Below are 25,339 nucleotides of genomic sequence, written 5' to 3'. Positions count from 1 at the left end.
GTGAATGACGGAACAGGCTCTGTGGTTTTTTTATTGGACTAGATTTTACCTGAACCTTTTGTTACTCTTTGACCCGACTAACTCCTTTTGAGCCGTGGCCACTTTTTCTTCAGCCGAGTCAGTCGGCCTTTTATGGAAATATCAACCTTTCTGGGTTCTGCATAGTCGAGTGATGGATTTGTGTGCGATTTACGAAGCTGATCAGATTTTGGATCAAATGCCACAATGTAAACCTAGACAGCTCGCCCACTGCCTGTTATAGTTTTTGTGGCACTGACAAAACGACAGAGTAGAATATGAAATGCCAAAGTGTGTGGATTCTTGAAGGCGGTTCAAAAAAGTGAAGAATCCTTTTGCAACTTCCTGAAAAAGCTCACAAAAAGTAGGAATAAGGCTTGCTAGAATGTATTCATCCATCCATGTAATATTTTTTCTTCATGTTGCAAGAGAAGGTCTTGGCTTCATAGCACATTTTATGATTTTGACTTATCTGTCTGGGGTGTTTCAATGCACCGACTCAGCTTGTAAATTATATTAGTATGTACAGTATATTTTCATTTTCCTTTCCTAAATATTCTATACCTTCCCCTTTAAATGTGATGAACTTCTAAGCATCTCCCCACCTGAAGCAGTGAGCTCTCTCTGTATGACAGGTTCTACAAGCTTTAAAGGAATTTATATATTTATATATATTTTTTTCTCTCCCAGCTCCAGGAAGAGGTAAAGCAGAACAGAGTAAAGAACTCAGTCCACCTGAAGTCTTCAAGAAGAGGGGAAAAAAACAAGCTGAGCTCTGAAATATTAATCCTAAAACAGAATGTTTTATTTATGAAGTATCTATAGAAGGATGCATGTGTGTAACTGCAACTAGTTGAGACAAATCAATAAGTATATATATATATATACATATATATATATATATACACTGCTCAAAAAAATAAAGGGAACACTTAAACAACACAATATAACTCCAAGTAAATCAAACTTCTGTGAAATCAAACTGTCCACTTAGGAAGCAACACTGATTGACAATCAATTTCACCTGCTGTTGTGCAAATGGAATAGACAACAGGTGGAAATTATTGGCAATTAGCAAGACACACTCAATAAAGGAGTGGTTCTGCAGTTGGGACCACAGACCACTTCTCAGTACCTATGCTGTCTGGCTGATGTTTTGGTCAGTTTTGAATGTTGGCGGTGCTTTCACACTCGTGGTAGCATGAGACGGACTCCACAACCCACACAAGTGGCTCAGGTAGTGCAGCTCATCCAGGATGCCACATCAACGCGAGCTGTGGCAAGAAGGTTTGCTGTGTCTGTCAGCGTAGTGTCCAGAGGCTGGAGGCGCTACCAGGAGACAGGCCAGTACACCAGGAGACGTGGAGGAGGCCGTAGGAGGGCAACAACCCAGCAGCAGGACCGCTACCTCCGCCTTTGTGCAAGAAGGAACAGGAGGAGCACTGCCAGAGCCCTGCAAAATGACCTCCAGCAGGCCACAAATGTGCATGTGTCTGCACAAGCGGTTAGAAACCGACTCCATGAGGATGGTATGAGGGCCCGACGTCCACAGGTGGGGGTTGTGCTCACAGCCCAACACCGTGCAGGACGCTTGGCATTTGCCAGAGAACACCAGGATTGGCAAATTCGCCACTGGTGCCTTGTGCTCTTCACAGATGAAAGCAGGTTCACACTGAGCACATGTGACAGACGTGACAGAGTCTGGAGACGCCGTGGAGAGCGGTCTGCTGCCTGCAACATCCTTCAGCATGACCGGTTTGGCAGTGGGTCAGTAATGGTGTGGGGTGGCATTTCTTTGGAGGGCCACACAGCCCTCCATGTGCTCACCAGAGGTAGCCTGACTGCCAATAGGTACCGAGATGAGATCCTCAGACCCCTTGTGAGACCATATGCTGGTGCGGTTGGCCCTGGGTTCCTCCTAATGCAGGACAATGCTAGACCTCATGTGGCTGGAGTGTGTCAGCAGTTCCTGCAAGATGAAGGCATTGAAGCTATGGACTGGCCAGCCCGTTCCCCAGACCTGAATCCGATTGAGCACATCTGGGACATCATGTCTCGCTCCATCCACCAACGTCACGTTGCACCACAGACTGTCCAGGAGTTAGCGGATGCTTTAGTCCAGGTCTGGGAGGAGATCCCTCAGGAGACCATCCGCCACCTCATCAGGAGCATGCCCAGGCGTTGTAGGGAGGTCATACAGGCACGTGGAGGCCACACACAATACTGAGCCTCATTTTGACTTGTTTTAAGGACATTAAAGTTGGATCAGCGTGTAGTGTTATTTCACTTTAATTTTGTGTGTGGCTCCAAATCCAGGCCTCCATTGGTTAATAAATTTGATTTCCATTGATGATTTTTGTGTGATTTTGTTGTCAGCACATTCATCTTTGTACAGAACAAAGTATTCAATGAGAATATTTCTTTCATTCAGATCTAGGATGTGTTATTTGAGTGTTCCCTTTATTTTTTTGAGCAGTGTGTATATATATATATATATAAATTATATGCAAGCTGTTCATTTTAACTAGACTTTTGTATAATTTAATGTCTTACATTCAGGAGTTATATTCAGAGCTGGAATTAAAATGCATATTCTGATTCAATCGGAGGTGATCCATAGTGTGGGACAGACGTTCTATTTTTCTTTTTCGTTAAAGTACTTTTTTTATTTTATTTTGAAAGTGCCTTGAGACAGCATTAGTTGTGCACTGGTGCTGTACGGATAAACCGAACTGAAACCGTGATGAATGGATCATCTGCTGATAATATGGTTTGCCAGTTGTCCCAAACTTGCACCGGTTTTCCTTTGTGATATCAAACGCTTCAATGTGTCGCGCGTGTTTTTGGGTGTGAACAGAGGACTTCCTGTTAACTCTTCTTCTGCTGTCAGCTCTGCTTAGCAGCACAGAGCGACTGCAACTTTGCTCCATCAAAAAATAATCATAATAAATAATAAAAATAATTTACTCATAATAAATAATAAAAATAATAATAACAATTTGTCCCACAAATTATTATTAATAAGAGCTTATTATTACAAGCTCTTTCTTTAAAAAAACAACATCTCTTAATAGTTCTGGTAATCTTCTAAAGTATTGCTTTTGATGTTTGAAAAGTTATTTTTCCCCTTACATCATTCTTCTGTTTTTACCTTCTTGTCTCGATTAGATGTTTTGCCCCATCAAATAGGTTTTAGTATCAGACAAATATAAACTCAGTAATTAAATAAAAACATTTGTTTTTTAAATGCAGTGCTGCGTTCAGCATTATCATCTTTATTACATTGTTGAGTAATAAAATAATATTCCTAATAAAACACAATAAAAATGTATCGATTTATTTAAAAAAACCATACACATGACATCAGTCAACTCTATAAACAAACTCTCTCAAAAACATAATGTCTCTGCGTTGGAGACTGAGGAAAAATTTGAATCCTTTGACCTTTATTTATTTTTTTGCCGTGTTTGTCTAAACAATACATGAATAGTTCATAAATGCCAGTTAAAATCGGGCATAATCTGACATTAAGTTGTTTTGTCTGTCTAAAAATAGTCTAAGACATTCTTCTGCAAACTAAACCCAGCCTTGTTTTAGACTCAAATTAAAAAATGGCTGCGGTTGACGTTTCATGTTTTACTAATTGATATGCATCAGTTATGGCTTTATTATTGGATTAATTAATTGAAGAGATAAAAATACAAGCCTACTTCTAATCTTCCTCTGAAATATTCGGTCCTCATTATGTCCTCCGTTATCAATTCGGTCACAGTGGAGCTAAAACACAGAGATGCTTCTTTAATGTGAAACAAACTAAGCTCTGTGAACGGAGATTAAATGTTTAACACTTTATTCTGGGTCTTAGACCTGCAGTACTTTTTATTTGACGCCACTCATCCTTTCTAATGATGGCCTTTCTTGGCGCACATGTAGCGTAAATCCGTCTCTGCTGTCGCCGAATTGTTTGCGGGTCTCGCCAGATTCTCGTCTTCTTCTAAGAGTTAACACGTTTTCCTAACAACTCCCTCTGGACCAGAACCACGACTCGGCTCAGTCGGAGCCCCTGTACATGACTCGGTACCAGCAGCAGGGTTGGGAGATTTGAAACGTCCGTCGATCGGCCTTGGCTAACACACTCCAGGAACTTCAACCATGACTTCTCATTCCCACGTCCAATTGGCTAACCTGATCTAACTACCTAAACCTAACCTGACTCTGAACTAACCATGAATAGGCTCAAACGGGGGGGCGGCGGGGTCTTCCTGTGTTTCACTTGGTTGGTGGGTCTCCTGATACTGAACTACCATTGGTCAATCGGTTACCATTGGTTCAGGCGGCGCAGGCTTGCAGCGTAGTCTCCGCAGGGTTAAAGTCCGTCATCTCCGTTATGCTGCGTTCGGCGCTGGGGAGCTTGTTAAAGTTTGCCATGTTTTTGAAGAACATCAGTTTGACGTAAAGAGCCAACAAGGTGAGAAGGAGCATGGACGAAAATCTGGAAAACACACAAAGCACGATCAGGGCGTCGGCGTGCGACCCCGCCTTTACTTCCCCAACCAATCAGACGCTTGACGGGTTCAGACAGTTTAGAGGCGAAGCTAAACCTCAGAAGGAACGCAGCAACCGGACGGATGAGGTCATCGCTTTCAAACAAGTCTGATAACATTTACTCCAGGATTTCTGTTTTTAGAAAGTTACCAACTCCTGATTATTTTTAGGTTTTAATCAGGCAGAGAGAAAATAATATTAAATGAGTCACTAATAACAACAACAACAAAAAAACAAGCTAAACTACAATGAAAAATCCCAAAGCTACTCCAACTCTGACACTTACATTCCAGCGAGGATCCACACGGCGGGAGGAACGCCTGAGGACAAGAGGAAGACGAGGTTCAGGGAAAGAAAGTCGACGAGAAGAAGCGGGCAGTCGGAGCCGCTGCAGGTGAGTTTACCTGTTGGCTCATGTTCAGGATCAGGATCCACTGTCACCTGGACGGTCCGGTTCCAGCAAACGGTGTTGGAGTATTGAGAGCAAGGACTCAGAACGTCCAGAGAATTATCTGCAGGATACGACAACATGGCATTGACTTTAAAGAGACTAAAGAAGCAACGAAACAGAAGTCAGCGGTCAGAGTTCAACGTGACGAAGCAACGTTGAGGAGCAGAGGAGGATGGTTTTACCTGAGCACTTGGTGCATGGAAAACACTTAGTCCCAACTGCAGCGTCGAGAACCATTGAGCAGTTTCTGATTACATAGTAACCTGGAGGTTTAATGCACACGTGCACACACACACACACATACGCACGCACACACACACACACACACACACACATCAGTCTTGGAAGATTAGCATCATGATCGTTGTCTCTAGAATTTCAGCAGAACTTTCTAACCTGCGGGACACGTGGGACAAATAAGTCCTGCCACGCTTTTGTCGAACACCATCAGCATGGCACATGCAACGCTCACCTGGAAACACACACACACATTGTGTCAGTCAAACACTCACAGTGAGAGAAAATTACAGAAAATTAAAATATTTAAATCCAGTTTGCCATTCAGTTTGATGCAAGAATCAACAACAACAACAACCAAAAAAAACTCTGTGGTTTTTGATGATTAGGATCGTCTGTAAATCAGCTTCAAAGTTCTTCTAAGTTTTATCTCTCAGTCAGCGGGGCCAGTTCAGACATGTTGGACAGAAAAAGCTGAACGTTGGAAACAAGCTTCGATTGCCACATCCAAGATATGTTAAAGACTTCATATCAGGTCTAGAAACCCCTAAGAGCAAACCAGAACTGTCCACAGCTTCAGCTGTGAAACCCAAACATTCATTCATTCATGGCACAACATGGAGCCATGAATGGTTTAGACTAAAACCCTGCTCTGGATAACCAGTCTAAACATGACAAGCCAGGAGATGACAGAAATTAAAAAGCAACACTAATCCCACGCTAAAAAAAAAAAAAAAAATCAATATCTGCCTCAGATCAGTTCTGAGCTGAAACAGCAATTCCTCACCTGAAGTTTGTCCATGGCGAAGAGACTCAATGACAAGGGGGAGTCGGTTTCCTCCCCTTATATAACCACGTTGCAACGTGATCGCATGTGCAAGAACCCACCCTGCAGGTCCGTGCTGTCTGAAACCACGACAACCGTTTTGGCAACAGTCGTGATGTGGTATTACTTACAGAAAATAAAATAAAATAAAATCCAGCAAGGCATGACAAAGTCCTCAAATAAACAACAGAAAACTTTCATTGTTGTTTGGTCAGAACATTAACAGGTGGATGATGAAACATTAACGCCTTTTGCAATGAAAGAAAATGGACCTTTAGGAGCGTTACATTATCTTATAATGTTATCCCTTCATCATAAACATATCTGGACTGGTGTCTTGATTATTGTTATTTTTTTATGCATCTTCATTATTTAATTTTTATTTTTTATTCAATTTATTTAATTTAATTATTTAGGCCCGATTTCAAGACGTTACATTGCTAAGTAAAATGTCTTCTAAGTCGTGTTTGATATATATATAGCATTTTTATAAATACTAAAAGCAACAAAGTTACTTTAAAACGATTCTGAGTGGTTGGGAAACACACAATCCATTTGCTTCAACTCTGATCTACTGTTAAGGTTTAGGTTTCAGGGCGTCTTCCATGCAGTCAGAGTGGAGTCCACGGAAACAGTCGTTTTTCATCAAATCTTGGATCAGAACCTTCTTCCCTCACCCTGACCCTTCACAGATCAGTGGTGTCCAAAGTCGGTCCTTGAGGGCCGGGATCCCGCACGCTTCGGTACGTCGATGTTCTGCGGAGGCTCGTTGGATCCAGCTGTGTTGATCCAGGGAGATCAACACAGCCGCTTCCATTTTGAAAAATCTGTCCTGTGTTTTCCTCACTTTCATAAATAACCAACCTTGTGCTGATGCAGAATACTGTTCTGTGGGAGTGTAACAGCGCCACCGACTGACCCCACACATCTACATCAGCGTTTTCAGAAGATACCAGATTGCGCGTCCCGTTGTCTGAACTCACAATTTTCTCAGTTATTTACAAAAGCCGACTGCATTCATCTCCCTGTGGATGGAGCTAGACTGGTAAAAAACAGTCCGTTGTTCAACGCTTTGCTTCGTCCAAACAGTCTGGACTTTCTGCTGTTGAGAAACGATTGCTTCCAGGAGGCGTGGACTTTGTTGAGGTTTGAAATTGTACCCAATTGCTAGTGTGTGATTCTCCAGCTCTGCGCTATAAAATTGTGCCTGTGCCGCGAACAGCCGTCCTCCACTGTAAAGAGTGAAGAACGAAGCTGATCGAGAAAGGAATATTTGGAATATTTGAAAGGAGTATCCTGTCTGTTTCTGTAGAACCCTGAAACGGTACAACCATCTTCACTGATGCCTGTCAGATCTTTGGTTCAGGGTACAAGTCGTTCTGACACATCAAAAGTGACACAAGGATGACAGAGCCACAGGAACATCCAAAAAAAAAAAAAAAACATTTATGCTTGTAAGACAGTCAGAGAAAGACATCATCACAATGAGTGAGTCATAGGCTGAACTGCAGGAAAAGGTCGAACCAGTTGTGGAAGCTGCCCACTCTCTAAACTGGAGTAAAATGCCAAAAATAATTGCTTGGTTGTTATCTTTTAAAGTGACAATCATCTTTCATGTCTTTGATCTGTGATGAATCATAACACAAAGAAGTGTGTTATGTCCCAAGTGACACGGGAATTCATAATGGAGTGTGAGTCATGTCTTTTCAGATCAAACGGTTTCTTTTGTGAAGAGATTCTTGAGTTTCAATGACAAAGATCATTGAAACCCAATGATCTTTGGGTTTCAATGATCCTATCCTATACTATTATTCATCGGTATGAATAGTAATAATAAGGTCCAAATACAAATTAAATGCATATTTTGCATCGGTTCAGCCAGAAAGACTGCAGCGTGACGACACTTTCGTTTCTTTCTGAGCAAAAGCAAACGTTCATTTACCCTTTCAAACTAAGAGAAATATGTTTGTTGATGCAATGAAGCATCAGTGTAAACAGTGACACGGAGAAAATGCCGAGCAATTATGGCCAGATTTGTGTAAAAGTTGCAGAAATCTAAAAATCTAACATTTCCAATACCTGAAGTCTATTACTTAAATGCAAAATCCATTTGCTTAAGTAAGATTCGCATTAGTTCATAATATTACCCAAGTAAAAGTTAAATGTACAGTAAAATGTCCTTTTCCCTAGTATTACCCACCTCTCCTAATTCTGATAATTTTATTACTTTATTCGTATGTTGCTGTTTTTTATCTTTTATTTTGTATTACTATGGCCTTAATACTCCATCACAAGATACAGGGTTTATTATTTTTGTCTGCATGGTTAAACTTTTGTTAATAAATTCTTCTTCTTCTTCTTTGGACAGAAGTTGCGTTTGTTGTTCGGCATCGTTACATTTACTGATTTAGGGCAAACATTTGTCGCAATCCCTGTTGCACAACACGTGAGGAAACTGAGGCGAAACAAGTGAAAGCAAAGCAGAAACGAACACAAAGCGGCACTCGCTGGTTTCCATGGTGAAAGGAACTGTTCACAGCTTTAGCTTCTGTTTTCCCAACTCTTTAATCTCGGGTGGTGATTTTGTCTCGGGTGAGCTGCTGATTCTTCTGCCCCGCTGACTCAGAAGACCCTTCAGAGCTTCAGGCTCAGAGATGTCAGCCCAGCCTCTGACAGTCGGTTTAGTTGCTGCTGTTTCTGAAATCCTTAAACTGACATTTCGTTTGTGGATTCCATTCATTTCCAGTTCGAGAAACGCTTAAATATTTCCTTTTTTCACCTGTCGGTGCCAAGAGGTGCCGACGAGGGTCAGCTTGACGTTTCTCCTGATAGACGGCGTTTGACAAAATATAATGTGTACTGCTCACATGGACTTTTTTTCTCACCCTGAACAGTGACAATCGGAAATAATCTCCATGTTAAGCCGGGTCGCACCTCAACATTGCCAGAAACCAAAGCTATTGATTAAAATTACATTCTGTCACAATTTTAAAAATAATCTGTTATATTAATATCTTATAAAGACTGATTTGATATTTGGGTGAGCTACTGCTGCCTCCTACTGGCCAAAAGGCACAGACAGCTGCTGCATCTTTTAACATAAAGCTTTGAACGCATGGAAGATTTTAGAATAATATATTACTAAATGTCCAATAGATTGTGAATAGTGGTTTCTCCATTCTTCTCTAAGTAGATATAGAGCCTATAGAAATGAATGAGGTCTTTTTCATATGAGACTGTAGTTTCTCTAGTGTCCACTAGAGGGGGCGACAGGAACACAATCAGTCTGAGTTAAAGCAGGTTAAAAAAATTAAAACGTTGCTGACAATATGATGTATTAATCCATTAATAAATGGTTAGAAAAATGCCAGTGCTAAACAAAACAAAAAAACATGCACACCCCGTCACTCACACACACACACACACACACCCACACCCACACAGCTTTAAATATATTTCCTGACTTCCTGCTCTGGTCAAGCTTGCTCACATCACCTCTTGCCCCTGTGGTTTCGTTGGCCTCACCTCTCCTACAAGCAGGATGTTTGTTTGGCTGTTTGCAGGCCCGTTCGCTCTGCTGCAAAACAACACCTCCGACCTCGTTCCCATAGATACGTCGGCTGCTACTCGTCGAAACCAACAAACGGGCCTCCACCTTCAGTAACGCACAAATGCGCTTTGCAACGGCTTTGGCTTGGCAAAGCTCGCAAATCTCCAGCCGTGCGATCAAGCGTGTGGGGAATCAACAGAAACTGATTTTCTTATGATAGTAGAAAAATATTTTCACTAGGCAACACTTCCTGCTTTTTCTTGCAACTAATCTGAAGAGGCCTCTGAAGCCACAATCTCAGGATTAGCGTTGCTTTTTAAAACCTGAAGTCAAAGAGAACATTAGGCAGCCATTTTATGGAGAGGTTCTACATGACTCAGGTAGTTTGAAACATGAAGTGTTGCTCTGTAACAATAATTTGAATTTAATTTAATTTATTTGGCAGGGACACGTTTATTAACATTTTTGTTAATAAATGCCAAAAGACTATTTTTGATCTCTCGTCTCTGGACGATGTTCAGTTTGTCCAGCTAAAAAAAAGAAAGAAAAAAAAAAACTAAGGCTAAAATGACTTAACTACAAATGTAGTCAATAAATACAATAAAAAAATACAATCATTAGAAATACCTACAAATAAAGGAGACTACACACACAATCATTATTAAAAAAAAAGTATAAGAATAAATGAAACAAAATTACGTAAAATTCATTTTGCATCTCATGTCAGTCGATATTGATAATTATCAATATGTGTTTTGCTTTAAAAAGTTGAAGTACTGCAAAACCGGTGGCGTGACTTTTCCTGTTTTTATCCACAGTTTCCACTGAACACAGTTGTTTTTGTTGTTTGTTTTTTTAAGTAATTTGAGGTGAAACCTGAAACGGTTACTCAACAGGTTGTTGAGTCTAATAACTGAGTGCAGTTGATGCTACCAAACCTGCTTATCTGGCCTTCAGAGGGTGAGCGACCCAAGCTTTTCTCCCAGAATGCTAAGCGCTTCTGGTTTGGAGCTCAGTGGAATTATTGAATATTCTATTGGATGGGTTATCTATTAATATTGATCACCTGTCTATAGTGATATGTATTGTTATTGGTTTACTGCCCAGCCCCTAATATCTTCAATGATTCAGATTTCATATGGATAAACGAGTCAAAATGACACTTTTTACTTAACAGACACGATACCAGTCAAATAAACTCTGTTGGATTTTTGGACCAAGACCTTGGTCTTTTTAAAAAAAAAGAAAAAGAAAACTTTATTCATAAATAAAGTTCAGGCATAAAAAGAAAATCTAGTCTTCTCTTTTAGTCTGTAAAGACTGAACGTTATGTGTTTTACAGTTGCTACTGTCATTTAAGTTTGGGTGACTTCGCCATAAAACACTATTGCTGAATTCTGTTGGAAAACCAGCAGTATGCAGCAGGGAACACCTGCATCCACAAATCACCAGAAGAACCCTGGTTGTGTTTGCTGGAAGACAACTTCTATTGTGTTCTAGAACAGACTTTAGTTAAAACAGAATCATCTTATGATAAAGTGCTATGTATATTTTTCAAAAAGAATAAGGTGAAATGGTCCACAATAAAAGTTCCATCTCCTAGATATAGTTTGATCTTGAAACTGTCTTTAAACAAAGATTTGTTAAATCTTCTTTCAAGTTTCTTTTTTTTTCAAATAAGGAATATTCACGCAATATAAACATAACCAACAGGTGAAAAACCAATATGATAAGTTTCTCGTTGATGTAAACTTTCCTTCACATGGTATCTTTGTCAGTGACAAAGCTGTGACAAAGCCTTGTCACAGCTTTGTGAAAGGGTTTGATGAAAGGGTTGATCTGACCCCAGCTCCACCTCCAATCACCTCACTGAGATAGTATGGACTGGAACCAATCACAAGTCTGACTTCTAAACTTAACCATTTACAATAGCCAGTCACAAACAGAATTGATCTCATATATGAGCTTTATTTGTCTATTAACCCAGAATCCAGACCACGAAGCTTTGAAGATGGAGCTACTGTTTGTGATTCTTTTGATCCTCTGCAAAACCAGTGAGTATTTGTGGTATTTTTCAGGTCGTTTGACTCTTAAAACAGTGAATATTTAGAATTATAAATATATTAAATCTTTGCTTTTCCATACAGGTGACATGCTCTCTACCAACAACGCCTCAGATATGAATCAGCAGACTGGGATTAGGACCGCTGAAGTTGGAGAGACAGTGACTCTAACCTGTTCCTGTAAGCATGATTCTGTAAATTACCTCCTTTGGTTTCACCAAAGCCCGGGTGGGAAGCTTCACATCGTATCAAAGTGGATGAGGCACCACACGGAAGTTAAAATTTCCCTTGCACACAAAAAAAGATTTCAAGTTGTTGCACACTCCGCAAATGGCGTCAACGATCTGATGATCTCAAATCTTCAGCTTTCAGATTCAGGAACGTATTACTGCGCTATTCTGAGATACGTTGATCTCGTGTTTGGACAAGGAGTATTCCTCCATGTCAAGACATCCCCGTCAAAAAACACAAAGTTGCTCTTTCATCAACCAAAGCTGAAACTACTACACCTCGGAGAGTCTGTGAACCTGAGCTGCAGGATCTATGCTGAACCCTGTGCAGCAGAACCGGCAGTTTATTGGTTTTCATATGCCGGGTTGAAACCCGCACTCCTGTATCCCAGTGACAGTCACTGTACAAGCGGCTTAAACGGCACATTTCGTGGTAAATATTGCACTTCCTACCTCGTGCTAGATCTGGTGAGGTCCTCAGATGCAGGAACCTACCACTGCGCTCTGGCTTCCTGCGGTGTGGTTGTTTTTGGAGAGGGAACAAAGATAGAAATTGTAGGTATGTGGTCTGGTCAAAGCAGCTTTTCAACCAGATTAACAGGAATTAAAACAATTTTGTTTTACCAAATATTAACACAACTATTTATTTATTTTTCTTACCATCACCCACTACAGTCCCGCTTCTCCTGGTGTATTGTCTGAGTGTCGCTCTGGCAATATCTATCATCGGGGTCCTTGTTTTGTCTTCCTTCATGTACAAGCTGCAGTTAAATCTCAAGAGTGCCTGTGAAGGTGAGATTATAAAATAAATTTAAATAATCTATCTGTATCAGCCTGACACCATGGCCGGTGAACAAGTTTACAAGACATACTTTGTTTTACAGGAGTTGATGCCAAAGAGAGATTTCCTTCGACCAGAACAGCTGTGGTAAGTTCAGTAGAAATATTTCAATAATTTAATATAGCCATCTTATAAGTATTTCTTTTTTTAATCTCCTAGTTGTTCAGCGCTTTCCTTAAAAGCACCCTATCAATACAGCTGTTCCAATTCCTAGTTATTGGTGTTCTTCTTAAAATTATTATTAGCAAAAATAATAATAATAATATTGCGTTAATGTAAATTATGCTACTGCTGGCTATCATGGTAATGCTATCATGCCACCACTTTAGCTAATAATGGTATGTTAGTAATTCACATTGTATGCTACTTAGGGAATGTTAGCCAATTTTGGGATGCTAGCTTAAGGAAGGTGAACTGACAGCTAAATGTTACCATATAGTAGATTATGTTCGTTATAGGTAAATTAAATGCTCAGATTGAGTTGTTACTTGACAGCAATGTAGCTAATACTGGCAAATAAGATGCTAGTAGCAGAGCCTCAAGTGTAGGCAACTATTAGCAAAATTGCTACAATTTCAATGTTACCAGCTTTGCTTTCACAATCATATGGACAGTAAAAACACTTCCTCTGGGAAAACGCTCAGCCTTTAGCCTGACCTACCACCTCAAAGACTTTACAATAACCGTGGTGGATTACATGTTCATCTTGTAGTGTATCAGTTTTATAATCCAACGTGACATGAAGAAGAAGCTCCACACAACAGGCTCCACTGAAGCTTTGTCATTTGCCATTCTTGTTTTTTTGTCGTCTTTACCGCTTTATGTAGAGGCCTCATGCGTTCTCCATGTTTAGCGCCACTTACAGGTCTGGAGGAGTAAGAAATAGCATTTTGGGACATTCTTGTTGTTTCCATGTGGATGTGGGTGTCTTTGAAACAGACAAGCAGTTTTAGAAAAGAGCGTCCCTGTGTGAACTGGGCGTTAATTTACTGCATTATAGCTACCCAAATACAACCAGGCTTCAGAGGTCTCAGTTTTTCTTTTTCTTTCATGCTGATCTCCTTTTTCTTTTGCTCTAAAACTACTTTGAGGGGTGCTGTGGTGGCGCAGGGGCAAAGCATGACCCACGTTGAGGCCTTAGTCCTTGTAGCGGTGGTCGTAGGTTCGATTCCCGGCCTGGCGACGTTTGCCGCATGTCTTCCCCCTCTCTGATTACCCTGTTTCCTGTCAAACTACTTTCAAATAAAGGCCACTAGAGCCAACAAAACCTTTAAAAAAAAAAACTACTTTGAACAGATCAGTATCACTCACTTTGTCTGCTTTAATTACTTCTTCTTGAGTAGCTTTCTGCTTCACTAAGTTTCCTTCATTTCATTGTCTTCTACTTTATTTCTTTACTACATTTTCAACTGACTTGTTACTTTTTAACAAATTGTCACTACAACAAGTGTTTCTGATTATCTCTGTGAACTGACCATCATTCACAATGTGTTTTTTGCAGGACATACACATTTTTCTAGTTTTACAGCAATTTCCACTTTTTCCACCCATAGCAGGAGCGTGAGCCAGGAAGTCTCCATTATGCTGCAGTGAATCTGAAGAGGAGCAAAGAACAGCAGCTTCGAGGGGACCCAGAAGAGGCTTGTGTGTACTCCAGAGTAAAGAGCCCAAAGGACTAAATGTCTGAAGCAAGAAAACGACAACTCACACCATTGATTTAAGCCTGTTTGAATGTGGTGCAATGTTTGCCAAATGAGCATTGCAAGTGCAGCACCGCTTCGAGAAACAATAAAATGTCAAATTAATTTAAATAGCAACGCTGAAGTTTTATGAATTTCCCCTTCAATCACCTTTGCTAACAGTCTGCGAACCTCGCTGTGCAATGGTGTCAACTGTTTGGCCCTCCACTGCTGTGGTGAAGGTGTTGTTACTGTAAAGAAGTTTCCACTGGTGGAAACTTAAAACCCCAAACATGAAGACTGGGCCTTCAGTCCACACCACTGAGCTATTCAGGCCTTTCATTAACCTGCTGTATATTTAGTAATCGGTAAAAGGTTTCCCATTCTTCTTTTTCATGTGACAAAAAAACCCCAAACTTTCAGGATTTTATGTAACTGAGTACAAAGACGTGCATAATTGTGAAATGATGAAATTTTAGAAGGAAGACAGAGTAAACAAATGATGAAAATGGCTTTGTATCTGTTGAGCCGTTATGAAGGTGAGACCCTGATTTGCAAGAACGAGTTCAGATTGACATCAACTGAAGTTTCTTTAACTTCAGTGCAACAGAATAACCAAACCACACCAACAACAAGAACAATGAATCACAGACGACTTAAATAAAGCAGAACTAAAATGGGAAAAACCATCATGTGAAATACAAAACTCCAAAAATGGTCAGCAAACAAGAATATTTACATTAACCAAAGAGCTAATGAAACTTGGCTGAGCATTAATGGCAGACCGGCTGGTTTCAGTAGTTTGTCTTACAAATCAAGACAAAACATATCTTGATTTAATCCCATTAAGTACTCAATACTTAACACAGAAAACAGAATAATGTGATAACACAGACCTTCATCCATGTCCTAGTGTGGTTCAGTCCCAGAGCTGATCAAATGTGAACGAGCCAACAGGGAATGTTACTGCCTGTTCGAACCTCCTGGGAGAAGGAAATGACAGAGATAAGTATTCACAAACACTGAACTCTCTTATTTTACGTCCTTAAACGTTTTGATATAAATTATGAAAAGTTATCAATTTACCCTTTCACAGAAAATGCCATGATGGAAAAGCCACACATAAACTAAACTCCTACTTTCAAAATAACTCAAACTGAATTGAAAACCCAGATGCAATGACTCATTGCTACACTTTATAATTCTACCTCACACACAGCGGGTTGGAAAAAATATAAGCAGCGTGTACAAAACATGACTGACAGCAGTAAGACATTCCTCCTGCCTCTGATTGGTCGATTCTGACTGAGTGGTGTATTTCTGCAGTTAGTACTGGGAACAGTGGGAGAAAGCAGAGGAGCTCGATTTTTTTTTTTTTTTTCATTTTATTTGTTTGATGTAACTGTCACACCACATAATGGCAATAAACTAATATCTCATAAACCTTTTTCTTTTTACAAAAGTTACATAATTAAAAGCAACTCAAACTGTAAAGACCATAAAAAAATGAAAAAAATGTAAAGCTATTTCATGTTTGCATATAAACTATTGTTAGCACTGCAAGTACAGCTACGCCCAACAGAAAGTTAGAATAGCAGCAGTTGCAGAATGACAGACTCACTATCTTTATGAAATAAAGACAAACACTCACCTTCCTACACCCATACAAAAAGTAAAATGAAACAATATTTACAGAAGAATATGCAACACTCTTCTTTACGCAGTCTGGACGTAAATGAGCAAAGCGCTGACATGTACTGACAAAATAGAAAAAAGCTCCACATGTCAGACTTTCTGTCCTCAGGTCACAGAATGGGCAGAACTGAACTGATCCGATTCCACCTCCGGTCGCCTGATGTGACAGATCTTCTAAACCTGAACAAATTGTAAGCCTGGTTTGAAACGTAGCCACTCGTCTTAGCCAATCACAGGCAGCCTTATTCTTCTTCTAAGAGCTCGGGGGCATCTGTGTACTCAGAATACAGTCTGCATAACTGCAGTGATGGAGCCACTTTACATTCTTCTCCTGCTTCTCTGTGAGTATTGACTAGATATTTAGTTGTGTTTCTTTGTGAATTGGTATTATTCTGAAGAGAAAAAAAGAAAACTTTTACACGCGTAAATTAAACCTTATAATGCATTTCTTCTACAGGCGAAGGGCTTAATGTTTTGAACACCTTAGATATTATTCAGGATTCTGGAGTAAGGACCGCTAAAGTTGGTGAGACAGTGACTTTACCCTGCTCCTGTCAGCATAATGCCGTAACTTATCTTTACTGGTACTACCAAATCCAGGGAGAAAAACCCCGTATCATATCAAAACAGATGAAGCATGATCCGCAAGCCGAAATTTCCCCTGCATATGAAGAAAGATTTCGAGTTCTTGCGAGGTCCAAAGATGGCGTCAATGACCTGATGATCACGGATCTTCAGCCTTCGGATTCAGGAACGTATTACTGCGTGATGTTAGAGTTCAACGCCATCGAATTCGGACGAGGGGTTTTCCTCCATGTCAAGACATCTTCATCAAACGCTCGGCCGTCCAAACAACAGCCAACGCTGAAGAAGCTTCTAAGACTCGGGGACTCTGTGAATTTGAGCTGTAGCGTGTCTGCTGAGCCCTGTGAAGGGGAACGGAACCTCTACTGGTTCAGACGTACCGCCTCCCAACCGCCACTCATCTATCCCAGTGAAGGACACTGTACAAGTCTTTCTAATGGAACCCTCTACGGTATAAACTGCACTTCGAACCTCCAGTTGGACCCCGTGAGGTCCTCGGATGCTGGGACCTACCACTGCGCTCTGGCCTCCTGTGAGTCGGTTGTTTTTGGAGGGGGAACAAAGGTGGAGATCGCAGGTATGTTGCTACTGCATAGGCCCAACTAGTTAAACAATCAAACTTAACCGCATTAATTCTATCCTATGAAAAACTGGTGTAATATTTGAGTTTCTTTTTTTATTTCTGCATGTTGACCTCCACCACAGTGCCTTCAGTCGTTCTGGGTTCCCTAAGCGTTGCTCTTGCGCTTTCCACCATCGGGCTCCTTGTTTTAAGCTTCCTGAGGTACAAACTGAAGTCAAAGTTATGCTCTTCCTGCAAAGGTAAGGTTTCTATAGTTACTCAACATAATTCAGCTTTAAACCCTCACCTGAGGTATTCCTTTACATGCCGTGGTTTATAGGGACGGGTAAGCGCCGGATGTGTTCTGAGGCCCGAGACGCCGCTGTAAGTCAACACAAATGTTCTCGTTCCCTTATTTCACTTAACTTTGTCTACCTTTACTTGAACTTTTCTTTTTGCTGTCAAAAGCAGGAGAATCAGACAGAAAGCCTCTATTATGCTGCTCTGAATCTGAAGAGAAGCGTTGAGAGACAGCAGCAAGAGGACAACGTCGAGAGTGTCTGTGTGTACTCCAGAGTACGGAGCAGAAAGGAATAAAGCACAACCGTCTACATGAAGGAGATCAGAACCTACCAAAATATTTGAACGAAATAAAGTACTTTTTTTGTCACCTTTGTTGTTGTTTGAGTTATGAAAAATGCCCCTTGGCTACTGAGCTCATATGCTAATACTTGGTTAAAGTAAAGGAAATGAAATGAATACAATAGGCTCAAAAAAAAAAAAAATCCCCCAGTCTATTAATATCTTTCACGATAGAAGCCGTGAAGCTCCATCTGTAATGGTGTCACTGCTTAGCCTCCACTTCTGTGGTGACGGTGGTGTGTGTTGCTCTGCAGAAGTTTCCACTGGTGGAAACAAAAGCTCACTCAGACCTCTAACACACACAGGAAGGCTGGCCCACAGTGGCTTATGCCTGAGCTAGCTTAGTGATGCTGCCAAAGAAATGTACAACCCAGGAAATATCACAAGACTATAAAATGATAAGTAATGCAGAGGCAGTTTGATAGTCATTTAACGAGCAGGAAAAGATAAAACAAGAAGACCTTGGGGTTTTGTGCGGAGTATCAGCTCAGCAGATTCTGGTGATTTAGAAAGAGTTGTACAGAGCCGACAGATCACAGGGGTGTATGGAAGCCAAAATGGGACAAAAGTTATTCCGCTTGCTTGTTTCAGTTTAAATCTTGAGCTACGTCATTCATAACTAAGTGCAACGGACCAAATTATGATACCAAAGGTTATAGAATAGAATTACTTTATTCATCCCAGCAGGAAAATTATTTCGCAGTTACAGCATAGAGACAAGACACAATAACAACCACCACTGAGTAGCAATTGTAGACAAAATAAAAATAAAATATAACATGCTGTCAATATAAAAAGCAACTTAGAGCAGTCCTTGCAAAGATTCAAAAAATGCAGATACAGTATGTATATGTAAATATATGTACAGCAAGTGTGCCACAGTGCAGTTGTGCAAAATCGGACTGATTAGTGCAGAACAATGATTTAGCTTTGCGTATTTCTTTTGCTGAAAAGTAGGATGTTCTGAGTTCCCAGTTTAATACACAACAGTAGCACTTTAACAAAGTGAGAACTCCAAGTGGCAAAGTCACAAGTTTCCAAGCATCCAAAATAGTTGCAGGTATAAATTGTTTTTAGCAACTCTGATGGTTATTATTAAATCAGTCACATACATGGTGGTAGAATCTATTTTCAGACATGTTCAATTTCAAGTTTGAATGCAAAAAATGAACTAAATACATTATCACTTTTTTTTTTGCCAGTCGTACATAGCAGTTACCACGTCACAATGTGTTTTCGACTTGCTAGTACAATATGTCACTTCAGTGTGATATTTTAATCTTCCAAAATAAATTTAATTGGCAAACTTAATTTAAGCACCACAAAACTAATACATTAGTCCAAGTGGGAAGACATAAAGGCATCAATTACTTTCTCACGCAATTCTGTTTGATTCTCATTTTGTGTGGACAAAATGATAAAGTTACATGAATTAGTAAAAGATTTTGCGATGCTTATTTACATGCATCTGAAAACCAGCGATCAGCCCGAAACCTGGGAGTAGTGATGGACTCTGACCTGAACCTCCAGAGCCACATAAAGACAGTTACAAAGTCGGCCTTCTATCACCTGAAGAACATTTCCAGGATTAAAGGACTAATGTCTCAGCCAGATCTAGAGAAACTCATCCATGCGTTCATCTTCAGTCGTATTGATTATTGCAACAGCGTCTTCACAGGTCTGTCCAACAAATCAATCAAACAGCTGCAGCTGATCCAGAATGCTGCTGCTGGCGTTCTCACTAAAACCAGGAAGATAGAGCACATAACACCAGTTTTAAAGTCCCTGCACTGGCTCCCTGTAGCTCAAAGAATAGACTTTAAAATACTGTTGTTAGTTTCTAAATCACTGAACGGCTTAGGAACACAATACATTAAAGATCTGCTGTTGTTGTATCAACCTTCCAGAACCTCTCAGGTCTTCTGGTTCTGCTCTGCATCCCCAGAACCAGAACCAAACGAGGAGAAGCAGCTTTCAGCATCTATGCACCACAAATTTGGAACAAACTTCCAGAAAACTGTAAAACAGCTGAAACACTGACTTCTTTTAAATCTCAACTAAAAGCCACCTGTTTAGAATTGTATTTGAAATGTAATCAATTACAAATTTATTGATGGAACTTGACTTAATGATTGATTCTATGTTGCTTTGTGTTTCTGTGTTTGATATGATGTAAAGCACTTTGAAACGCCTTGCTGCTGAAATGTGCTATACAAATAAAATTTGATTGATTGATAATATTTGCCACTCAAACAGCAGTCTTTACTTGTGTTTTGATTATGCTTAACATCCTACAAAGCCTTTACCAATACTTTTAAAGAAGACTGTAGAGATCTTTGGTCTGTTTGCCTTCCTTTGCGACCAGCAGAGCCCGCCTGTCGCTTCCTTTAAGTCAGTTGACTGCGCATCAAAAGCTCTATGATCTTTTTTTTTCAGCTTTTATGTGGTTAAAAGCCACCGTGTCAAAGACCCTCAGCACTCTACCAGGAAGTACGCAGTGGTTTTTTTTTTTCTCTTCAGTTTGAAATCCATGCACTGCAGCTACACCAAGTGAGTGACACTCAAGATGCTTCACATAAAGTGCAATTTTTAAGTGTGAAACCATTTTTGGTCATTGCACGAAAATTTAAATGTTATCTTTAGAATGTTTACATACATTGGGGTAGTGTGACGCCACATATAACCCTAAGCCAACGCGATGAAATATGGCAGAATTATGTTTGGATGCACATCACAATCATGGTATTCCATTAACCTTTGTATCACTGAAACAGTTGCAGTCCATTGCATTAGGAGAAGTACAATTTTTCCTTAGCAAAGATTTTATTTATTTGATAAAAATGACAGATTATTCATAAAACAATCAAGCTGATTATATCCAAACATCATCCTCGTTGTCTATCAGTCAGTGGGTGATGCATTGATAATGTTTAGGAGGATTCAAACAGGGAAGAGATACTCAACTTTCTAAGAAAATAAAGATATTTTCAGATCACCCAGTGCATTTTTGTGGTTACATTTTTACTGGATAGTCAGACGTTTTCTACTTCAGTACTTGGAATGAGACAGGAATGGTTTTATGTATAGTCAGTCACACTATAAGTGGTACAAATGGAAGAAAATTGATTTTCCTGAACAAGTGGTAGTAGATAGTTAATCAACGTTACGACGAAGGAGCAGAAATCAGCAGAGGAACATAAGAGGCGTTTTTGGGTAGTCAGGCGTTGCTTCTCTTCAGCCAATCAGAGTCTTCCTCTCTGTGATCAGCAGAGTTCATAATGAGATTCATTTTGTTTAGTGCAGCACTGTGGATACAATGACGCCCCTAGTCATCGTCTGGTGTCTGACTTTTCTCTTTTTGGGGAGTTCAGGTGAGATTTTATTAACCATTTTTGCAAAAATAATCCCAACAAAAAAACACTTAAATATTTAAAATAGATCTACATTTTCCAGATAATGAACAAGGTAATTGAAATATTTTTCTCTTTCTCCAGGTCAGAACAAATTATTACGTCAGGAACGGACTTTTCACTCAACAGAAGTGGGCAGCAACGTTACTCTTCCGTGTTTCTATTATCGGAAAAATGCGGTGATGATTTACTGGTTTAAACAAACCGTGGGCCAGAAACCGAACATGTTCTCCCGTCTTTATAAAATGGACGAACAAGGCAGCTTTCACGATGAGTTCAAGGACAATCCTCGCTTTGAACTAGAAGCGGGAAACGGTAAAAATCACCTCCGAATCTCTGATTTGCAACCTTCAGACTCTGCTACTTACTTCTGCGTCGCTATCGATTCAAACACATTCGAGTTCGGAGACGGAGCTACAGTCAACGTGGAAGGTCCTGGTTCAAACGTTCACACTTTGGTCCATCAGCCAGAAGGGTTTGTGACTCTGGACTGTTCAGTAGACACTGGAAGCTGTGACGGAGAGAACAGTTTTTACTGGTTCAAAGAGGCAAAAGAATCTCAACCGGGACTCATTTACACTCATGGAGGCAGAAACGGTGGATGCGGTAGGACGATGACGCCAGCAACACACACCTGTGACTACATTGTGCCACTGATGAACCTTGATGTGTCCGATGGCAGGGTTGCCAGCTGCGCCGTAGCCTCATGTGGATCTTTACTGTTTGAAGATGGAGAAAACATGGAGTCAGCAGGTAAAAAGTTAGTTCAAAATGATTTCCCTTTGCTTTTTCTAACAACTACCCTTCTGGATGAATAGAAAACTGAACTACTAATAATACAACTGTCATTGAATAACTAAACAACTGAAGGGACATCAACTCCATAAGTAGAAGGAATGTCGTATTTCAAGATCTGCTGAAAAAACAACAATAGTGTCCAACTTAATAATAGAGGAAAACTTATGATTTATTCTTATGGTTAGGATTGTTATATTGTTTCTTATTTACTGCAGCCTTATATGAGCCTCGAGTCAAGTTTACTTGTACGGCACATTTCAGCAACAAGGCAGCTCAACGTGCTTTACATCATAAAACCATCGTACTGTCACCAATTATGAAACGAACAATAAAGATTACATTTTGTCAAATGCCATCATCAAAATCACCAATGCAGATCAAATATGTTGCTCACTGTTCCATTTACTGCCAGTCAAAAGCAACTCTAGCAACATGTGTGTTTTAGTCCTGATTTAAATAAACTCAGTGTTTTGGCAGCTTTGCGGTTTTCTGGAAGTTTGCTCCAGATTTGTGGAGCATAGCAGCTGAATGCCGCTTCTCCGTGTTTGGTTCTGGTTGTTAAGAGTCGGTTTTCTGTCGCAACTGACAGTCCTCAAAAAGTGTCTTCCTTTACCAGAATCCTTTAACAGACTGTGTGCTTCGTATGACTTAATGGTTTTTAGCACTTCACCTAAACGGTAAACCAGGGAAGCTTTACAAAGGGTTTCTTCTAAATGTGTAATGCCTTTATCGGTTCTTTTTACAGATGAGCTGAACTCCCCTGAGCTTGTACATTTTCTAAGCGGAGCTCTGACAGTCACCGTCATATTGAGTGCTGCGATGGCTTTCTCCATATGCAGGATGAAGAAAAAAATCCAACATCATCGTGCAGGTAAATGTCAATTTTGTTTCAAGCTGTTTAAAAACAATTACCTTTCATTAAAATAAAATAAAAATCTGTTTCACAGCAAACTCAGATGCAGAACCAGCAGAAAGCCACACAGCTGATTCAGAGGTGAGCCTTACTTTCAAATGTAAACTCCATTTTTAGTGCTTTAAACTAAAATCTCTCCCATTCTTCATCCAAAGCCAAACACTCGACATCAGACGTGGCTGAAAAACGTATCACGATGTAAACGTTTCATATCAGTCGGTATCGATGATTATTGATTCGTTTTCGGTTTTAGATATCTGAAATACTGACAAACTGGTGACGTGACGTTTCCTGTTGTATTCACAGTTTTCACTCCAAGTTATTGTTTTTTTTTTTAAGCAGTTATGAAGTATGGTAGCGAAACCTTAAGCTGCTGCTGAGCAACTTACTCGACAGGCTGTTGCTAGGTAACCAAAGCGCGAGTGAGTTAGTTGATGCCACCCACCTAGTTTAGCTGGCTAGTTGACATGTTGAATGGATAAAGTCTTTTCTCTCCCGACAGTGAAATGATTGAATATTCAATCAGACACATTTTCTGTTAAACTTGTCTAACTGTTAATTGCGATATACAGCATGTTGTTATTAATATATTGCCCAAACAACAAACAACTGAAGGGACATCACCTCCATGGCTCTGGAACAGTCATATTAGCATACAAGGCCCAGAACACCTTCCCGCTTCGGTATACATCACACATCTACCCAACAGGGTTCCGACTCCATCGCTGCACTTTCCATATCGCTTTTAGACAACAGTCAAGGAGCTAGCGCTAGTCAAGGAGCTTTCTGCAGGATGAGATTGTAATTCTCATCCAGGATCTGTTAGCCATTTGACAGTTTTTGTAGTTATTTTGTAAAGAATCATAAAAATTCCTCATCGTGTCTGATAAACGTTCCTCACAAGAAATATCAACCTTGCTGTCCAAGTGTCAAATACACCCCACAAACCTCTGACCAATCACACAACACATCACACATAGTTCTAAACAAAATAGTTCGACTCGGACTTGAAGTCGAGTTCGGCAGACAGATGCCTTCCTGCGAACAACTGTCGTAACAAAACCACGTCAATCAGAGCCGATATTGATACTTCAGGTGAAGTATGGGAGAACCTTAATTCAACATGAGATCGTTCACTGATATATGTTTCTATATCAGGGTAACGAAGATGAAGAGAGCCTCCAATATTCCACTCTAAGGCAACCCAGGTCAAACGGATCAAGACGACAGAGAGACGATACAAGGAATCAGTGTGTGTACACGAGTGTAAAACAAGCCAAATCCACCCTTCAACAACAATCTGTTGCAGCAATGCCAGATAATATATTAGATAATGTTTTTTGAATGTGACGTGAAAGAAATGTAAAAAATAATAATGGGGTTCTGTACATTTTTATGAATTTCCAAGAGCTGATATGTTTCTGTGGTTTCGCCGGTTAAGTCCGTAGAGCTGAAACAATGAACTAAAGAAATTTTACAACGACTAAGGGCAACAAGAACAAGACAGGATGAGATTTTTTTGTACCAATATGGTAAATTTCAAAACTCAACAATGTAGCTTATAGAATCTGCAATCAGAGTAATATAATTCACTGCAGGTTTGACCAATGGGGATTTTCCAAAGAAGTCTTGTTTCTGAAATAAACATCGAAAATGTTTTGAGTTTTCACAAATAGAATAAAGGTTTCATTAACTCTCTGCTGTGTTGTGCAGAATCTTTTTTGAGCCAAACAAAAAATGCCTGCACAAACTTTTTATTTTTTAACAAAAGAATATGTTTTCTCACATTTGTTAAAACTGTTACCATGTCATGACCGCATAATATGAGTCAGATAACCTGTGGAGAAAAAAAAAAATCAAGCTCTTCCACCTTCTGCCTGAGCTACTATTGCTGCTTGAAAAAATGCAACACAAAAGCAACCAATCAGAGCCAGGAGGAGGGTCTTAGCGCTGTCAATCATGGTTGTGTATATCCTGATTGTTTGGATCTTGGCTTTCACTTTGCAACCGTGTCTTTCGTCAATAGAGAATGTGAAACCCTGCAATATGTTTATAAAGGGTTTTTTTAACACTAATGTAGCCAACGATGAGTTAACTTAACTATATCCATCATAATGTCAAAATAAGAGCCAAAATTTAGATACATAGGTCAGTCATAAAGGTTAAAACTTCTTTTTTCATGAGGTGGTGATAAAAAGAACTAGACATAAATATATATTAATATAAGAAGATCTATAATTGCCATCATAAAATTAATAACTTACTCTGTATAGATGGAAACCATTTTTGTATGG

General features: G+C 39.9%; 3 protein-coding genes and 1 long non-coding RNA gene across 6 annotated transcripts; 3 read left to right on the top strand and 1 right to left on the bottom strand.

The window, feature by feature from the left end:
- Positions 1-4,874: 4,874 nt before the first annotated feature.
- Positions 4,875-14,566, top strand: LOC114157162 (uncharacterized). 2 transcript variants are annotated; one of them, XM_028038001.1, is made up of 6 exons: positions 4,875-4,957; positions 11,615-11,681; positions 11,775-11,870; positions 12,596-12,712; positions 12,805-12,848; positions 14,315-14,566. In XM_028038001.1, the coding sequence occupies exons 2-6, from the start codon at positions 11,639-11,641 to the stop codon at positions 14,438-14,440; spliced, it is 426 nt and encodes a 141-aa protein (XP_027893802.1). In that variant the 5' UTR covers positions 4,875-4,957; positions 11,615-11,638; the 3' UTR covers positions 14,441-14,566. The 2 variants fall into 2 exon arrangements, with proteins under 2 accessions (XP_027893802.1, XP_027893801.1); XM_028038000.1 differs by having other exon boundaries at positions 11,775-12,479.
- Positions 12,372-15,421, bottom strand: LOC114157254 (uncharacterized). Its single transcript, XR_003598102.1, has 3 exons — positions 15,337-15,421; positions 12,581-12,704; positions 12,372-12,432 (listed from the first exon to the last, which is right to left on the bottom strand). It is a non-coding gene; the product is annotated as an uncharacterized LOC114157254 (long non-coding RNA).
- Positions 15,422-16,347: 926 nt separating this feature from the next.
- LOC114157163 (uncharacterized) lies at positions 16,348-17,952 on the top strand. Of its 2 annotated transcripts, none has more exons than XM_028038003.1 (5): positions 16,348-16,476; positions 16,593-17,297; positions 17,426-17,542; positions 17,623-17,666; positions 17,754-17,952. In XM_028038003.1, exons 1-5 carry the CDS (start codon positions 16,443-16,445, stop codon positions 17,877-17,879), a joined length of 1,026 nt encoding a protein of 341 aa, XP_027893804.1. In that variant the 5' UTR covers positions 16,348-16,442; the 3' UTR covers positions 17,880-17,952. The 2 variants fall into 2 exon arrangements, with proteins under 2 accessions (XP_027893804.1, XP_027893803.1); XM_028038002.1 differs by having other exon boundaries at positions 17,751-17,952.
- A 2,697-nt stretch (positions 17,953-20,649) lies between these two features.
- Positions 20,650-24,743, top strand: LOC114157159 (uncharacterized). The gene is made up of 5 exons (XM_028037996.1): positions 20,650-21,295; positions 21,419-22,087; positions 22,878-23,003; positions 23,080-23,126; positions 24,204-24,743. The coding sequence occupies exons 1-5, from the start codon at positions 21,241-21,243 to the stop codon at positions 24,387-24,389; spliced, it is 1,083 nt and encodes a 360-aa protein (XP_027893797.1). The 5' UTR covers positions 20,650-21,240; the 3' UTR covers positions 24,390-24,743.
- Positions 24,744-25,339: the final 596 nt, after the last annotated feature.

The sequence above is a fragment of the Xiphophorus couchianus genome, chromosome 14, assembly GCF_001444195.1.
Source record: "Xiphophorus couchianus chromosome 14, X_couchianus-1.0, whole genome shotgun sequence".
Classification (NCBI taxonomy): Eukaryota; Metazoa; Chordata; class Actinopteri; order Cyprinodontiformes; family Poeciliidae; genus Xiphophorus; species Xiphophorus couchianus.
Note: the sequence above shows the minus strand (reverse complement) of the source record. Positions and strands in the feature narration are given on the sequence as shown.